The sequence below is a fragment of the Pseudopipra pipra genome, chromosome 1, assembly GCF_036250125.1.
Source record: "Pseudopipra pipra isolate bDixPip1 chromosome 1, bDixPip1.hap1, whole genome shotgun sequence".
Lineage (NCBI taxonomy): Eukaryota > Metazoa > Chordata > Aves > Passeriformes > Pipridae > Pseudopipra > Pseudopipra pipra.
Genome location: NC_087549.1, coordinates 8,521,197 through 8,539,244, shown reverse-complemented (window position 1 = coordinate 8,539,244; position 18,048 = coordinate 8,521,197). Strand labels below are relative to the sequence as shown.

The window sequence follows — 18,048 nt, the reverse complement described above, 5'->3', positions numbered from 1 at the left end:
TCCTCTGCCATTACAATTTTACAAGATATTTAGTTTATTTTATTAAGAAATTCACTAGTGCTATAAAGTTTATTTTCATTTGAATTTAACTTCACATGTTATCCATGTTCTTCTATTTTATTTATTTATGCAAAAGTTCTATTAAGGATAATTCTCTAAATGTAATTATGTTTATTTGTCAGTCTTTTTTAGAAGAAAAATATTTAATCTCTTAAAACTGTATATAAAACCATAGGGTCATTAAGGTTGGAAAAGACCTCTAAGATCATCGAGTCCAACCATTAACCCAGCACTGTCAAGTCTACCACTAAACCACGTCCACAAGTGCCACATCTACACATTTTTTAAATGTCTCTAGGGATGGTTATTCCACCACTTCCCTGGGCAGCCCATTCCAGTGCTTGACAACCTTTTCATTGAAGAAATCTCTTCTAATATCAAATCTAACCTCCTGTGGTGCAACTTGAGGCCATTTCCTCTTGTTCTGTCACTTGATGCCTGGGGAAGAGGCCAAACCCCACCTGGCTCCAAACATCCTTTCAGGGAGTTGTAGAGAGTGATAAGATCTCCCCTGAACTTCCTTTTCTCCAGGCTGAACAACCCCAAGTCCCTCAGCCTCTCCTTATAGGACATGTACTCCAGACCCTTCCCCAGCTCTGTTGCTCTTCTCTGGACATGCTTCAGCACCTCAATGTCTTTCTTGTCATGAGGGGCCCAAAATTGGACACATGATTTAAGGTGTGGCCTCACCAGTGCTGAGTACAGGGGGACAAATCACTTCCTTGGTCCTGCTGGTCACACTGAGATACAAGCCAGGATGCCCTTGGCCTTCTTGCCCACCTGGGCACACTCTGGCTCATGTTCAGTGGCTGTTGATCAGCATCCCCAGGTCCTTTTCCTCTGGGCACCTTTCCAGACACTCTTCATCAGCCTGTAGTGCTTCCTGGGGTTGTTGTGACCCAAGTGCAGGACCCAGCACATTGCTTTGCTGAACCCTAAATATATAGTTATACATATAAACATGTATTTATTACCATTCATAGAACTTTCTTTCAGAAAATGTATTTAGAATTGTAAATAATTCCTGCCCTTTATAACATTCTTTCTTTAATTCTTCTTATCAATATTTTGCTAAGATTGGTACTAACACCACAAAACTTCCTGAAAAGAATGAGCATTACACTTTACAAGCATTCACTTTTACTGTTTTCAGTAAGAATATTTTGTATATTTGTTTGTCTAAAGCAGGCAATACTTTCTTTTGAAGTTTCTGACATTGTAAAACTTTTATGAATTCAAGCATATTCTTAGGGCAGAAAAAGGAAAAAACCTGAAAAAAAAGGAGGCATGGAAATTGCGAAAATATGAAGGGATGAGAGGCATGAAGTCCAAGTGGTCTTCTTTGTTATCTGTGTGTTAGATACATCACACGAGATATTTACAGACCCACACGCTAGTGTGCACTGCTCCTTTGGGGCTTCCAAAGATGTTAGTTCGTGATCAAGCATTTGGCATTTGTAAATACGGTGTCTCATAAAGCTTTGATAAGATACAGAGAAGTTGCAGCCGTCCAGAACTTACTTAGAAAAATATTTATTGACCTATCCAGCAATTTTATTTCTGTTAGGATATGTGCCAGACACATAACATCCCATCAAATCTGCCAGTACATTCATACCACATCTCACATCTTTTTTCATGGTTCTTTGTCGTATTCTGCTGACCATCTACGTCTGACACAAGGAAGCAGGATAAAAGCTGTGGTGCTGTCTCAAGCACACCGGGCTATCAGCCATCATCTTAGAGGGCAATTTCTTTAAAGACAGTCTAGCTCTCCTGCTGCTCTGTGCCATGGGACTTGGCATTCCTGATTCCATCCATTCTCTGTGCTCGAAGAGGATGCTTTATGTTAATCAAGTGACCATTTTACTCTGGTAAGTCTTAAAAATCAAAGCATCTTGAGAAGAAAGAGAAGGATACACTGAGAAACTTCCAGTCCTGACACTGTTGCTTAAGCTATACTGGATGCATCAATATTTACCCTTTCTAAACTGTTAAGTCTAAGTCTTACTCTACTTAGGAGGAGGACAATTATATAAGACCTCAGAAGTCCCATATAAACATAAGCATAGCTTGTTGGAGTGAAAAACTCCCTGCATATAAGCAGGGCTTTGCCTGAGGATAGGTATCACACCTTGTTACCATTTTAGAATCTGTTTCTTAAAAGATCAGATCCAGTGCCTTACTGAAATCTAGTGATTTGTCAGGCTTCTGTATTTGGGTGACAGCCAAGGGGAAATGTTAATGCAATACATTTCAGTGCAGGTGAACAAAAGCTGAGTGGTTCACCCATTGCATCTGTGAAACACTCATTTAAATGTCATTGCTGTGGCTGCTGAGCAGCTGCTCTTCAGTTCAAGCTGGGACATTCACTGCTAAGTCATCAATGATGATGTGGGGTAATGTTGCCTATAAAATTTATTTGAAGTACCTTTGTGTTTTTCTCAAAAAAAATGTAGGGAATAGAGAAAGTGCTAGTGTTGTACATAGTCTTCAGAGCTGTGTGGAAAACCGAACCCAAGAGATTCAGAATTCCAGGCTCTGATGCATTGGTTTAAAAAAAAAAAACAGACTGTCAATCTTTGGACAAAGTGATAGAACTTGGCTGTGAGAGCCTGGTACTCATCCTGTTTCTTATTGATTTATTATTTTTATTTAAATAAATCCATTTAAAACTAACAAACTAACTCAAAAAGCACCACAACATGATGTTGCAGTACTAAAGGATTTTTTAATTATCCTCACTTTACAGGGATACAGAAGTGGGATAAGACACAGAATAAATGCTGAATAATTTTTTACTTACCACAAAAAAAATAAGAAACCTTTTCTAGGCTGTATTTCAAGTGTTGAGCAGAGCAGCTTCTTTGGTGACAGCTAGGAAGCCATAGGGAATGCCTTGAAATGACCTTACTGAGACTGAGTCCAGCTGTTTTGTGAAGAGGTGACTTTTGATGTGTTTCCCTTCCTGTCTCATTCAGACACAAGACCACATAGAAATGCTGCAACACAACCAGGGGCAGAATTCAAGCAATTTCCCTGCAGAGGATATTCCGTTCACTCATGTGCCATTACTGTGTTCTCTATATATTTTGTTTGCAGTTTCATAATATTTTAGCATATTATTGTCTCTAACATGAATGTATTTTCCCCCAGTTTTCATTTCCCCACAGACATATGCTCAAAGCCGTATAAGTCACATGGACACTAAATCAAAAGAAGTCACAAACAGTGGGATCTACTGTGTACTGTATTAAAACAGGACTAGCTGTGGAAGCCAGACAAAACCTACTTGTAGCTGTGAGTTCAGTCCTGCCTAGATGAAGTCAAAAGGGTCTTTGTCAATGTTTCTGCTGGGAGTACATTTGACAATGTGTTCTTTGAATATGCGTGAAGATATTGTGATTTAAATGAAAATAAATCCATCCACATCATAATTGAAATTTCTATTTATTAATAAGTGGTGCAGTTTTTAAAGACAGAACATAAAAAAATCAGTTAAGAAGTATTGTTTGCATAATATATTGAAATAAACATATTAAAGTTGTTCAAATATTGGACAGTGCCAGAATAGAAATTACACATACTGTTTAAAAATTACAATAAATAATATTATAAAGAGCACTAAAGGCCACTTGTATAAAAGTTGTGTTCCCTTGTCAGCCAGAATCTGAAAAAGCATCTTTGTAGCATGGAGAAAATTTCAGTGAGCAAGGCACAAATACTAGTAATAATAAGATGCTATAACTAGAAAACAAAATGCAGTTGGCTATGTAACCTTCAGTCCCAGCACGTTCTCGACGATGGAATAGGATCCCACTTTCAGTATTTTGTTTCACTTAACTTCAGAGGGAAGCTACTCAAAGCTGAATTTGGAAGAATCAATACTTACAGCCTAAATAATCAGAAGCAAAACTGATACCCAGGATCTTCATTCCCACAGCGCCCAGCTAAAAACACTTGAAAATAGCCCCTTATTCCTCCGTACCTCTGAAAATAGTCTTCCAGGGTGAACATCCACATTCAGCTGGGCTCCTGAAAAAGTGATATCCCACCAAATTCAGAAAATTTAGGTTTGCCCTCTTAGGCACCTAAAGCTTGGTGGTGGGGGCTGTGGGGTGCAAGGAGTCAAGATCCAGCTCTTTTTCACCTGCTCTTCAGTAAAGCAGTACGAATTTAGCTCTTACCTAAGCAGATATGACACCTCTGCAGCAACTGGGCTCCCAGCAAGGCCGAATTTGCTCCTTACTCTGAATTTTCTGACTGCTTTAGGCTGTGATCTTGCAAACTGGTTGGACCTCGGTGCTCGCCTGAAGGCCACGAGGCAGCGGCCCCGCTGAGCGCGGGTTCAGGTTGGGTTGAGTTTGTGGTGCTCCTGGACCACAACTTGGAGCAGAAAAATTTTAAACTACTTCCACTCTGAACCGTAACAATGCAGCAAACTTACAGATAAAAACAGAGCAAATATAGCTGAAGTCAGTTTAGGGACTTTTTAATCAATCTCTCCACATGTTGAATTCCCTTTTATTTTGATGGGAGCCAAACTGATTAATTCAGTGCAGGGAAAAGCCAAGGCAGCGACAACAGCCATTACCTGACTAGACCTTTTTTTAAAGTTCGCCTTAAATAGAGCATAAACCACACTTTCTATACCTGCATACTTCAACTGAACATTCCCTTCTGCCTTAATCAAGTATTCCCACTTTGAATCTAAAGTGAGGAACCTCAACTGATAATAATGCTGCAAAGAGAGGCACACAATGTAAACACAGATTCACCTTTTTGAAAACTTTCAGATGTGTGGCATTCACTAGGGACTGAAAATCAGGCTAAAATGTAGCCCAGAAAAATGTTTCCAGATCAGTGCTGTCTATCATATGGAAATTCACAAATAAAGGCAGGTTAGGACTCAGCCTTGCTCCCACTGCATCAGTCTGAGAAGGTTTCTGACTTCAAGGAGAACAGAGAAAAGCTCCACACTTTGTGATTATGAAAAATATCTCAAGGACTGAATTAAGAGTCATCAAAGAGTGGATTCCAGTGGTCAGTTCTCTTTTATATTAACCACATGTAAACAAAGTGTCAGTTGATATGCTAGAAAGATCTGACCCGAAGAGCATTGGTAGCTCTTAAGCTGAGCCATCACACAGAAACAGAAGGAATAAATCTAATTCATTCCTATTGTGAAGACTATTGTTGACCCATACAGCTCTCTCAAATGAAATTGTGAATTGCATGTGGAAAAATATCCTGACCTTCTAAATGTTACCAGGGTCACACATAGTTTATTTTGTTTTGTCCAGTATCTATGGCAGGCACATAAACTGCAGTTCAAAGGTGGATGCACTCTGTGGACTCATCTGAACTACAGTCTGATGAAGTTCGTGTGCACATCCCAGACCAGGGATGGTCTCCAGATCTCTCCTGGCTGGTGACACCTTGACACATTGTCTGTGGTCATCACAGACAGCAGAACTGATGCACACCCTATTTTTAATCCAGATGATGTAGAGGGCAGAGAGCTGCTAAGCACATCACCCTTCTGAACAGAGCAGTGACTGGTTTCAGTGTGAAGAAGTGTGTAGGAAAAAATAAAATAAGCCAATCAGATCTTCCTTGTCCCATTTCTTGGGTTTTCTCCACAGATTCCACAGATGTCCCCTGCAGAGGGTCTTGTTGAGCTTACCACCAGTGCTTTTTAAGAAGAGGCAGACCTCATCTGGCCAGTCAGCAAATCATTAAATATTTCATGATGTGGCTGCTAATACCTGACCTGGTGCCTTTAAGCCGCATATAGCAAATTGGTGATGACAGGCCATAAAAAACAGTGACTTAAAGGCAGCTGAGCTGGTAAGTGTGTACACTTACCAGAGTGCAGGGCAGCCCAAATCCTGCTTTCTCTGGGGCTGCGCTCTGTGTGCAGGTGAAGGCTCATCCAAGTCTCTACCTTTGCTTGGATTTTCTCTTGGAAAGAACATACCTTTATAATGAGGCTATTTATGGATTTTCAGCCAGATTTAATAGTAAGTGAAGATTCGTTTTATATCACCTGGCATGGGAAAGAATAGAAACTCGAACTGAAGAATTTAAGTGGGAATTGGACAGGGAACTGCATGGCACAGACACTGTCAAAGACAGACACAAACAAATTTCTCAGATTGTACCTGCTTTTTGGCTGCCTTGGTTTTTGATTGCTCCGATCTAGAAAGCATTTTAAGAAGGACCAAACTCAGATGAAATCAGTAGGAATGACAGGCCCTTGACAAATAAGCAGGCTTGTCTAGCATACACTTACACCAATTTCAGAAGTGTAGCAATGTCAAAATCATTTTTCATTGTTTTTCATTCTCTTGTTGTGTGAGGGTTAAATCTCATGATTTGCCACAGGCATCTATTCCTATATCAGAAAGCCTGCAGCAGGTGCAAGACAGGTATTTCCAAGAATCATCAAAGCCCAAAGAATTCTTCTCAATATACCAAATTATAATGAGTTTGTGAGTTAGTTTTATTCTCTGCAAATTTAGCCACAAAAATTGCACCAAACAGAGATTATCTTTCACGTCAATGGCTATTCTGTCAGTTAAGTAATTACCAAAATTGTGCCTCATGTTGTCATAGTTACCAGCCTCAGAACAGCTCCATGGACTCAGGCCAGTCTTCAAAGGCTGTAACTGGTCTGCATTATTTACTCCACTAACAACAGCAATTTGTTCTCCCTGAAGATCCATCCCAAAAGGATGCAGCATGATTTAGCAGAAGAAGCAGATGAAGTAAGAAGATCCTAATCCTTTAGATGTCTCTTCCAATACAGAATAAACAATGAAGATGAAGGCAATGCCTACATCTGGAAAGGAACAGAAGCTCCCTGGATGGAATTACTGTTAGGAGATGTCAACAATGCTGAGGAATTGAACATGAACTTTTCCTGTGGTGGGCAAAACCCAACAAAATATTGTCTATTCAAGTGCACTCTATCCAGGGCTGTTCAACACCCAGTAAGTACTGGGAAGCCCAGTAACATGTTCTTGTGCTCTGACTGGGTGTGCAAAGGATGCTCAGTTATGCAGCTGCAGTATAATACCAGCAGTCACTACAGAAAGACCACTTTCTAACATCTTACATGAACCAAATGCTTGTGTCTTTGTTGGTCAGTGCTCTGGCCATTGTGTGGAGTGACAGGTGTCGTTTTGACGGGAGCCATGACAGAGAGGCTGCACCTTGGATCAGTGGGGTAGAGGTGAGAGCCTTCCCACTGACTGTGGGTGTCTCTGATCATTTGACATCGAAGTAAGTCACCCTCTGCTCCCTGTGAAGCTGGTAGTAATTTGGTCATTGTAGATAATTGAGTTAAAGGTGAGATGAATCTCATCCTAAAGCTGACGTGTGCCTTGGTTCTTGTACCCTGTGCTCACTGACTGCACTGCTTAATTTCCCACCAGCTGTAAAGAGTGTACAGCCATCAAACTTGAAATCAAATGGATGTTACTTTATGGACACCTTGATTGACACGGGTAAGACCTGCATAGGATATTCAGATAGGCTTAGTTTCACTAGCTTTTTAGGTACTACATTCCTGCTGGTGAGATCTTTGTTTTGTTTCTTCCCAGTGGGTTGAATGAATTTCCTGCTCTCCCTCAATATAATATCCAATTTCTGTGAAAATAATATTTGGTCAAGGCTTAGGGAGCATCCTGACCCCTCTGCTGCTCAGAGACAGGTGACAAAAATGGTGTTTATTTATTCATACATAGATTTTAAATATGGCAAACATTCATGGATTTGGAGCAGTCTATTTCCAAGAGAAGCAGTAAACAGAGAGAAACAGATCCTGGCAGCATCTCACACTGTGGGACTCACAGAAGACAAAACAATGATGTTCTGCACATCTGAGGAGCTCAAAGCACTTGGCAAATATTAGTGACTTGAGCCTTACAACCTGCGTTTACATGTGGAAGTATAACTCCCAATTAACAGACTGGGAAACTGAGGCAGTGTTACATTATGCATCTTATTTAGCAGCACACAAATCAGTAAACGAGTGGAGTGTATAAACCTGGACTTCCCTACACTGAATAACCTTATTTTTGGAACAGAAAGAAAATTTGGCCCCATAAGTAACAAATCGACTTAGAGAAAGATTTTCTATAAAATAGCATTGCAGTCACACTTTGAGCAATTTTATAAACACTAGTGAAGACTTTCAAAGTAGTTTGAGGGATTTATATTTACATTTTACAATAGATAAATAGCTATGATCAATCCCAGAAGGTGGCTTTGATGATTTAAAATTCTACCCTTAACTTAATTTCAACATTATATTTCAGGGGTAATTATATAAGAAATCACATGAGAAACACTTAGTTCAGAAACCCATTTCAATAAGGTCATACTTTGTCTCAGCTTTTTCCCTGCTTTTGACATTAGAAGTTCTTGGCTAGGTTGGTTAGATATTGACTTATACTGAAAAATGATTAACACATTATGTTTCCACAAAGGGATATTGCTCCTGAAAATATTTTTACTTTGCTGCTCTGTTTACAAAATATAGCAAGGACCACCATATCTTGCCTGTTATCAATTCACCATTGTTGTATTGAAGAGTATCAGATAGATATGTATCATAGAAGAAATCAGCTGTACCATTTATACAGGGTAAAGTCATGCAAACCATGCTCAAAACTAAGCTCCTTAGTTTTGGTAGCATGAAAAAAACTGCATTATTAAATCGTATGAAATGGTGCAGAATGACTACCACTAATATCACATGCATCTTATGCAGCCATTGGTGTTTGGAACTAGTAAGCTTTGGGTGTAGAGTAAGTGAGATATACAAAGTATGCTTACATTACACGGAGAAGTCAACCAGTGACTGCCCCCACACGCACTTTTAGACTGGCTTGTTCGAAGGGGTCCATATTGAATCTGAAATCCCATCTCCTGTAGAAGACAAAGGCATGGAGCCACTTGGTGTGAAAGGGTCTGTGTCTGTGTCTGTCTCCCCCTCTGCTAGGTAGCGTTTCTCTCTCATCCACGCCGATCCCCCGTTGGGGCCAAACGGGAAGTCGTCTCTCTCCTGGGAGATACTGAAGCCACTTGGGGAGCGCTCGAGTTCCTCGTGGTTGACTGAGAGAAGGGACAATGGAGTGTCACTGTCTCTTGTTAGGCTCCTTCTCTGCCTTGGAGACACCTTGTCTGAATAAGGGCTTTGTAGGTCTCCTTGGGAGTGGTAGCTAACCTGGGAGTCCATCAGCGTGAATATAGGCAGAACTGTTGGCCTTTCTGCATACGAAGTTGAGGAAGGTGTGGCTTGCAGTTTGCCAGAGTTTTGCCCGCCTGTTGATAAAGGTTGTGAATGAGTCGTATGACCTCGTGCTGAGAAACCATAAGGACTGACTTTGTTGACTGGAACCTGCTGGAAGTTGTAAGGAGTTTCACGAGCACATTGCTCAGTGTATTTATATATTATTGTTTTTAATTCAGAATATTTGTTTTCTTCTCTCTTCTCCCTTGCAGGAGAAGCAGTTTCTTTCAATGGACTTATCTCGGCGACTTGTATTTGCAGCTGTTCCATATGATGCATATGCATATCAACAAGAAAATCCAGTTTCTTCCCCATGTCATTTACCTGAAAAATACCAATGTCATGACATTGCCTCAAGTCAGTTGTTCAACAAGAGAATCCATGCTTCCATACATGCACTGCCTCCAGCAATGGTGTGTGATCTTTATTGATCATGAAGGTAATTACAGGATAATCATGACCTTCCCTCACAAGCTGGACTGCAGTGAATGCCAACTTATCCTCTAACTGCCTCAGAATAAGAAGACCTGTCCCTATGAACTGTGCCAAAAAAATTCCTAGTGTAGCTGGATATTTAACAGTCCAGTATCCACCAGCAGTCTACAACATTATTACAAAATCTTGATACCAAATGGTAAATAGCCATTATCAAAATACAACATATGGATGTACCTCTGCAGACAGACTATTCTCTAACTCTTAACAGTCCCACAACATCAGGGTTACATTTCAGGACTCATTCCCTTTCTCTTTTGATAGGGCCCAAAAATACCTTTGGGGGCAGTCATTTTGGGTGCCAGACCCTGCAGAAGAAGGGGTTGCTCACAACAGAACATCAGGTGTGATGAATATGGTGTTTAGGGAAATGAAAAAGTCCCACTTAAACGTCATGGTTAGGATCTTCTGCCATATATAATGATATTGATTCAACAGGTTTCAAAATGCACACATCCCAGGTAAGTAAATTCTATCATGAAAAACTAACAAGCAGCAGTAGAATTCTTCCTGGGTCAGCCAGAGTCATACAGAATTTATGTCAGCTCTATCATTTCTGTACAAGCACCTCAGCCTCCATAATTGTCATGAAATTACATACCTGTCGTTCAACTTTGACAAATTTGCCCATCATACTTTGGTCTTCAGTGTCTGCTGTAGATGCTTTGGCTACATACGGATCATTTCTACAAGGAATTAATAACTCTAATTAGTGCTCAATTTTTGCATCACAGTAAGCAATTTCTATCAGAAACAATTCACATCTTGGTGATGCATTCTTATAGACCCTCGGAGACCATTTAGTTATTTATCATAAAAACAAGAGTAAAAATTCTATGTGATTCTAATTCAATTCTAAAAATTGTACTCTTGATTTTTAATTTAATATTTTTTGTTCATGATTAAGATAAAAATTAAGAAAAAACAAAAGCAAAAAAAATTTCAAAATAATGTTGAAATTAATCTCTGACTTGGTGGAATAATTTCAGGTTTGTAACAAATATCAAGATAGTCTAGTTAGTGGGTCTGCAGATGGCCATGTGTTTTCAAATCTAATTCTTTATAATTAGTGTATTTAAAGACTGAATCTGAGTTTCAAGGATGAGTGTGGTTTTTTTCTCGTTTTCATTAAACCAAATAATAAGTGGCAGAGACTGGAAATGCTGAAAAGAGACAGTCTGGTAGCAGATTCCAGAGTGAATTTTCATTTATGCAATTTCTTCCTTCCTGTCCACCATATGGACAAACTTCAGGAGGTAAGAAGATGATCTCTAACAAAAGAGCTTTGATTTATAACTTCATGGGAGCTAGGCTGCTCATGATCAAGTTAAAACTTTATCAAATGGTTTCTAAACCAACCTCAAAGGAATATGTATCTTCCCATAACTTATGCCAAAGTTTAGGAAAACAGTTTCTAAGCACTTGCTCTTTAACATGAATTGTAACAAATACACTGTAAAACTTTTAACAGGTCCAGTTCTTTGCCTTCTGGCAAAATCCAAAATACAGCTGTGATCTTACCAGAGCAGAAACTATAACTAAAATATGTCAGATTTTCCACACTGAGTTATTGGTGATATGGGCTCATTCAATTTTTGCAATCTGCTTTGTTTCCCAAATGATCACTGTCTCTTCCATATGCTTATGTCTCTCTCTTCCCATTTACATGGGTTCAGATTTTTTCTGGGGTGGATAATTTATTTTCTGTAAGATTGCTTTTGTTCTGAGCAACTACGACAGCTTTGGGGACAGATTGTTGATGGTCTTGTGTGGTTCTTGATGGGTATTTATTGACAGATTGATAGTTGTAAACAACAGAAGAAATGTTTTTTATTATTGAATTCTTGCTATCAGGAATGCAGCAATACAATAAGATGCTGCAACTTTCACACCCAGAAACCTGGTATTACAATTTATTTTGAGCATCTCTCAGCAATCATTGTTTTTAAAGCAGCAGCATTAAAAATCTTTGCTTGGCATTTGGTGGGGACCATAATGAAGCTTTTTTCACTTTGGGAAGATAACTCGTTTACTTTCGAACTATTGTTACTTTCAAGCTTTTAAGTGAGTTTACTAGTTGAATGTTAGAAATTCAGCACATCAGCAATCAAATGTGTGTAATTAATTTAAAATCATATTTCCAAACTGTGGAGAAGCTGACCTAGACAAATAAGAAGCCATTGCTTAGATTTCCATCATACTTTGTTTTTAGGGAAGGTAATGACTTTCTGGCTCAACATTTACCCACATGCATATCTTACAGCAACATATGCTCTCAGTATCATCACTATAACTGTGGATGAATAAAGGTCATGCTTATTGGTATGAATAAACTTTTTATTTCTGTATTGGGCTGTGCTAAATACTAGGCATAAAAAAATTCACCTGGGAGACTGTTGTGAAGGGTAAGAAAAAGCTCCTCCTTTTTGGGATTTCTTATGCTTGGGAGTAGATGGAGGTCCAGGTGTAAAAATCATATCTACTCTGAAAAAAAGAAAAGTGCAACCGCATAAGTCCATCTCCAAATGCTAACACGTGACAAAACATGCTATGCATGTCTGAAGCAAAGATTCAAAAACAAAGCAGGTGTTGATTTGGTAATATGTTGAGGGTCATGGTGTGTTTGTTCTGTTCTGAGTCCACAACCAATACACTGAATTGCAATTACGTGGTAATTTAATGGCAATTAAGTAATGCTCTAGCTCACAGTTTCCAAATTTCAACATTTGAAACACATGACTTCTTTTCCTTCAAAGGAACCAAACAGCATGATTATCAAAAAATCCCCAATAGCAGCTGCTCTTAAAAATGTCAGGAGACCCATCGGGTTCTGTGCTGGATAATGAAAATCAGAACTTGGTGAAAGGTAGAATTCCTTAAATTCTTAATAAACCAAAGACATTCTGGCAGTTGCTGTATCTAATTGTCCAGTAATATTTTTGTATTTACTATTTTATTTTTTTTTTAGTTTAAAAAACATAACTTTAAATGAAGTTTCACAATGAATCCTACTTGACTTTTTATGTGGCACAAAAGCAAAAGGATTGTTTGGAAGGCTCCAGCACATTTAATTACACTCTTTTACTATATCGAAATGTTCTTTCATTTGGCATACCCAGCTGCTCAGGTGCAAGCAAGTCTCTGTTCTTTCAGCCCACACCCCAAACTGACCTGATACCAGTCAGCACTAGTGCACAGACCATCTGCTTGTATGATCAGACAATCCATGCATTGCATGGCTTCACAGTGCCCTGTGGTGTTTTGAAAATGGAACTTGAAAAAGCTCAAGGCAAGCCTCAGAAAGATAGCTAGATATTGGCCAGGCCCCCAGGCACTGCTGAGACATCAGTCCACGTCTCTTCAAACTTCTATGGCCCCTGGCTATTCATAAACTCAACAAGTAGGATGCACCTCCCTGGTTGTGTCCAGTTGCAATCAGTGGAGATCCAGCCAACACGGTCAAGAAAATTTGTGAGACAGTAAGGGTGATTCAGCTGATCACATGAACACATCTGGTTTAAGCAGGGATTAGATGGGCCATAAAACACAATTGTGCTGGCTAGCTCTCTGTTAACCATAAGAGGAATCTCATGTGGTTTTGCAGGATTATGTTTTTTCTTCAAAGACCTCTAAAAAGGTCTGTATAGATGCAACATGGCTGTTGAAATTTTGCAGTTCTGCCACTGGTGATTCTTTATGGTGTTGCTGAGTTGAACACCAGGGCTGAGGCTGTGCTGTGATTCTTGCCCTGACTGCCTGGAATGTGACTCCATCCCCCAAAGCTCTGACATAACCACTGTGTGAGATGGACCTAATCATATCAGGCACTTTTAGTGCTGCCAGGAGTCAAGAGAGTATCTGAGAAGTGCTGTTGTCCAAAATCATGCAACACCTCAGTCTGAGGTAATGGAAGAATCTCTAGTATAAGACACATAGAACCTGCCATAGATGGTGCAGATTTCTAATATCATGAGCACTCCTCAACTTCCTGAGTTCAAGAAGATATTACTACATTAAAAAATCTAAGCTCATGTGATGCAGAGCTCATTTTACAGAGTAACAATGGTGGTTTGTGGAACATAATTAAACAAAGAAAGAAGTTTTTCTAGAGCAATAATAGTGAGGTAGGAACCAGACATGTTATATACTTGAAAAAGAGACAGCCCAGTACATGGAAAATCACTTCGAAATAAGAAATTACAATGTCCAACAAAAGGACCAGAGCTGCCTTACAAAGCCAAGGTCTGAGTGTGCAGCAAGGGTTGCTCTCCCTCAGCCCATTCATGAGAGGAATTGTCTGTGTGGCATTTTGCTGCTCAGAGTGACTGGGGGCCTCAGGGAACTTGGATAGTGCTGTGCTGGGACTGAGCTAAAGAGCTACACACGTGCACACACGTGCACTCAGGACCAGACAAGCTCAGGGCCTCAAGCTCTGACCTGTGCTCATGGCTCAGGGTGTGAGCAGCACAAATTTGTGTAGACATGCCTCAAAAGCACATTGCGATGAACCGATTCTGTGAGGAAACAACTGTGGGGGAAGATTGACCTGAACAGTCACAAAGGCCATTCTTTTTTCAGTTATGTCAATTTGCACCTGAATGAAGGGGATGTGAAACCTTCTGTGCTGAGGCATTTTTGCACTTACATGAGATGTTTCACTTGGCACAGGTCAGCAGAGAATCCAGCCCAAAGAAAAGCTCATGTAGAGCAGCTATTGCTTTTATTTATCATCTATAATATATGGATAAAGGAGAGAAACTTGATCCAGATCAAACAAGGCAATGGTCAGGAAAATTCGCAAGACTTTAATGTCCTTGTTCTAAATCTGAGCCAGTGGCCTCTTGCTGCAGTTATCCCTGCTAGCTACTCACTTGCCTTTTTTCTTTGGGAGAAAAAGTTTTCTTATGGACCAGCTACACTCTGCAAAGTCAGAGCTTCCGGGTGACCTTACACAAATAGGCCAAGTATGCCTTTATTTCGCCAGCAAAGCTAAACATTTTCCCCATTAACCAGAAGATTCTTACCTTGTCTGAAGGTATTTTATTCTGGAAAGCATATCAAGATGCCCTGCTGAGTATTGCTCTATCACATCCTTTACATCATAAGGCCTCAAAGTCTCCTTGAATTTTTTTTTATAGAGACGAAACTGTAGTATTCTGCATAATAAACAGAAAAAAATATTAATTATATAAACTTCATAATGATAATTTCCAGTTTCATCAAATAATTGATAAATACACTGGGTGTTTGGAAATTGAGTACGTTATTTCCAAACAAGTCAATAAAATATAAGCAGAGAATCTCTAACATCATATCACATTTGGAAATACTTAATAGTTGGCTTTTCATAATTAATAGGATAAAACAAATGGTTAAAAGCTACAGAATCTTATTTGGAGTTTGAATTTGAACAATACAAGCCATGGGAGATTTTGAAGTTGTGAAGTTGAAGTTGCTTTGGCCCATTACAAAGCTAATTTATAGTATATGTAATGCTGAATCATTTTCATCTTGGGTTTCATTTTGCACCTGGGAGAATTTTGGATAGGAAATGCAAATTAGATATAAATGTGGAAGTTAGGAAGTTAGCAGCAGTTCAAGTTGTGAAGAGAAGAAAAATTATTAAAACTGTTGGAACTGTCCTTGAAGAATCAGCAGTATAACATTTTTCTTGTTGTTGTAATGATAATAATATAATTGCTGTTATTATTGCTATTATTATAAAATGACTTAGTAATTAGTAACAGAATTCTTATAATAAGGACCACTACTGGCCAGAGCACTTAAAAAATATTTGGTATTATTTTTCTTCATTCTTTTCTGTTTATACATTGTTTTAAACTGTTAAGTCTTGGTAGATTAAACAAATAGAAGAAACATGTTTAAAGAATGAAATCTTTATCTTCATATGTTTTAGGCTTGGGTTCTGGGGGTTTGTTTTCTCAGTAGTCTTCATGTTCTCATTGGTCTGAATTGGGGAATTCCTGTTATCTGTTAAGATTCTGACTTGTTTTTTATTTAATGTTGGTGGGTTTTTTAATGTTTTTAAAATCTGCATAAACTTTCATTTAGCAAACATAATTCTATTATGACTCTTTAAGGGCTGCTGACTCTTCAACTCTGTTGCTTATAAATCTTTCAAGATTTCAGAATTATATCTATGCCTATTTTAGCCAAATCATATATGATAACAGCAAAACTATACATTAAAAGACATAAATGAAAAACAGGAATCACACTGTTAGCAATTTCAATTTAAAATCTCCTTGGTCATGACCTTGAAATCCATTAAGTGGTGTTGTCTGAAAGAATTACTTCCCATTAACATTCAAGGTCTGGATAAACTACACAAGAAAAAAAAATCTTGGCTCCTAATTGAGTTTAAAGGGAAATTGCATGAATCAATTAGATTTGGACAGGATGTGGGAAAGAAGTTTTGCAAAAGTAATAAGTAGCATGTCTCTGAGTTAGAAAGCAAGCAGGTATCAGGGAAAGAAAGGGAAAGCTATGGAGGACATAGGGATGAAGAAATTTCCACTGGGAGGGAAGCAGTCATGGGTAACACGAGCAAAGCCTGTGGGACAAAGCTTTCAGCAGGCTTGAGAAAACTTGGGATTTTTAGTGGCTGGTTCTCCTGCACCCAACTGGAAGAGAACCAGGAGAGTATATATTATGGTTATATACATATAATATATGGTTATATTTTTACAACCATCTTCCTTGAAGTTTTTCTTAGATGATTTTGGGGCACTCCAGACTTGCAGTATTTCACCTGGAAGGTGATAAGTCCCTGACCCAAAACTTAGTAACTTCTCGAATAAAATAAACAGCAATTGCAATGAAAGCAGAGTATTTTCACATGGGAGCATTTTTCAAGGGAAAACAGAACATTGAGAAGTAACAGGGCATCAGTGAATGAATTCTATTCGCTTGATGTGCTAAGCACATTATCGAGACTTACTAGGAGTTTTCTAACCCCAGGGAATATCTCTTGTGACAGGAAAATAGAGGTGACACATGTCACAAGCCAAAAACTGCTGAAATGGAGACCTCAGCATCTATTAAAAGATGATAGCTGAAAAGTATATTGCACAATCATATGATTGTGAATAAAGAAGAACAGTCAGGTCAGAATTTTTTGTTTAGTGAAAATTCCAGATTAATACAAATATTAGTCACTAAACTGAGTAATATATCATATTTATATAGTATTTTAATGAGGAACTGTATATGATATTACTTTATAATAAATATAATTATCTTGCAAAAATGACATGGTCAATGTTATTGAAAAACAGTCTCCTTTCTACATCTTTTCAACAGCCTTTGAATAGGGTCTGTCTTGTGTTTTTGAATGCAGTCAGAATTATCTATTCTATTGCATTTTAAAAAAGCAATAACAGTAACAATGAATCAACATGTAGTAATATGGTAAAGTGATTTCCTTAAGCATAAACTTTGGGAAAAAAAAAGGGGAAAAAAGAGAGGGGAAAAAAAATAGGCATTGAGGATCAGTGGAGATATTTACCTGACAGCTCGGATGGCTGTCTTGAATGTGGGGATCATATCTTCCATAAGAAAATCATTACTGTCGCCTCTGTCTTCTGCCATGGGTTCCCCTGTTCCTGCATCTGCAAAGCAGGCCAAAAACCAGCTGTGTGAACATCTGACCACACAGTAATTAGAGGGATGTCTGTCTGACTAAAGCGCTGCTTAAAGTAAGTGCAATTTAGTAAAGGACCATCTCTTACATGTTCCTCTTTCGCTGTTCAGCTCTTGAAAGGGATTTAATAGTTCTGGGACAGCTGTAAGTCACATTATTTGAGGGATCTCCTCTCAGATTCCAGCATTTCTGAAATATTAGGAACATATCTTCCTTTACAGTGGATCTTTGCCCGAATATTTTACATAAAGGCTAAAACAGGTTTAGAAGCCACAGGCAAAGCTCTCCTTTCACTTGCACTGCTTGGAGCTCATGTACCCTCATGAAGAAGAATAGTCAAGTTTCCAGTGTGGACACCCAGACTATATCTATGGTAGTATGTCCAGCACTGATGCCAGCTGGTTCATTAAAGGAGAAACTGTTATTTAAAGACCATTTGGATGCTATAGGCAAGAAGAGGAAAATGTGTGGTCAGGGAAGCTGAGAGGGAAAATGCCCTGTGGACATTTTTGTCCTGTTGAGAGGAAAA

General features: G+C 38.8%; 1 protein-coding gene across 4 annotated transcripts in view; it reads right to left on the bottom strand.

The window, feature by feature from the left end:
* Positions 1–3,494: 3,494 nt before the first annotated feature.
* KCNQ3 (potassium voltage-gated channel subfamily Q member 3) overlaps positions 3,495–18,048 on the bottom strand; it is a 202,527-nt gene continuing 187,973 nt past the window's right edge. For all 4 annotated transcript variants that reach the window (XM_064644503.1, XM_064644508.1, XM_064644517.1 and 1 more), the window contains 5 exons: positions 17,385–17,487; positions 14,881–15,012; positions 12,242–12,340; positions 10,458–10,542; positions 3,495–9,685 (listed from right to left, as the gene is read on the bottom strand). In XM_064644503.1, coding sequence (XP_064500573.1) covers positions 8,948–9,685; positions 10,458–10,542; positions 12,242–12,340; positions 14,881–15,012; positions 17,385–17,487 — 1,157 coding nt within the window. In that variant the 3' untranslated portion in view covers positions 3,495–8,947. The remainder of the gene's footprint in view (positions 9,686–10,457; positions 10,543–12,241; positions 12,341–14,880; positions 15,013–17,384; positions 17,488–18,048) is intronic.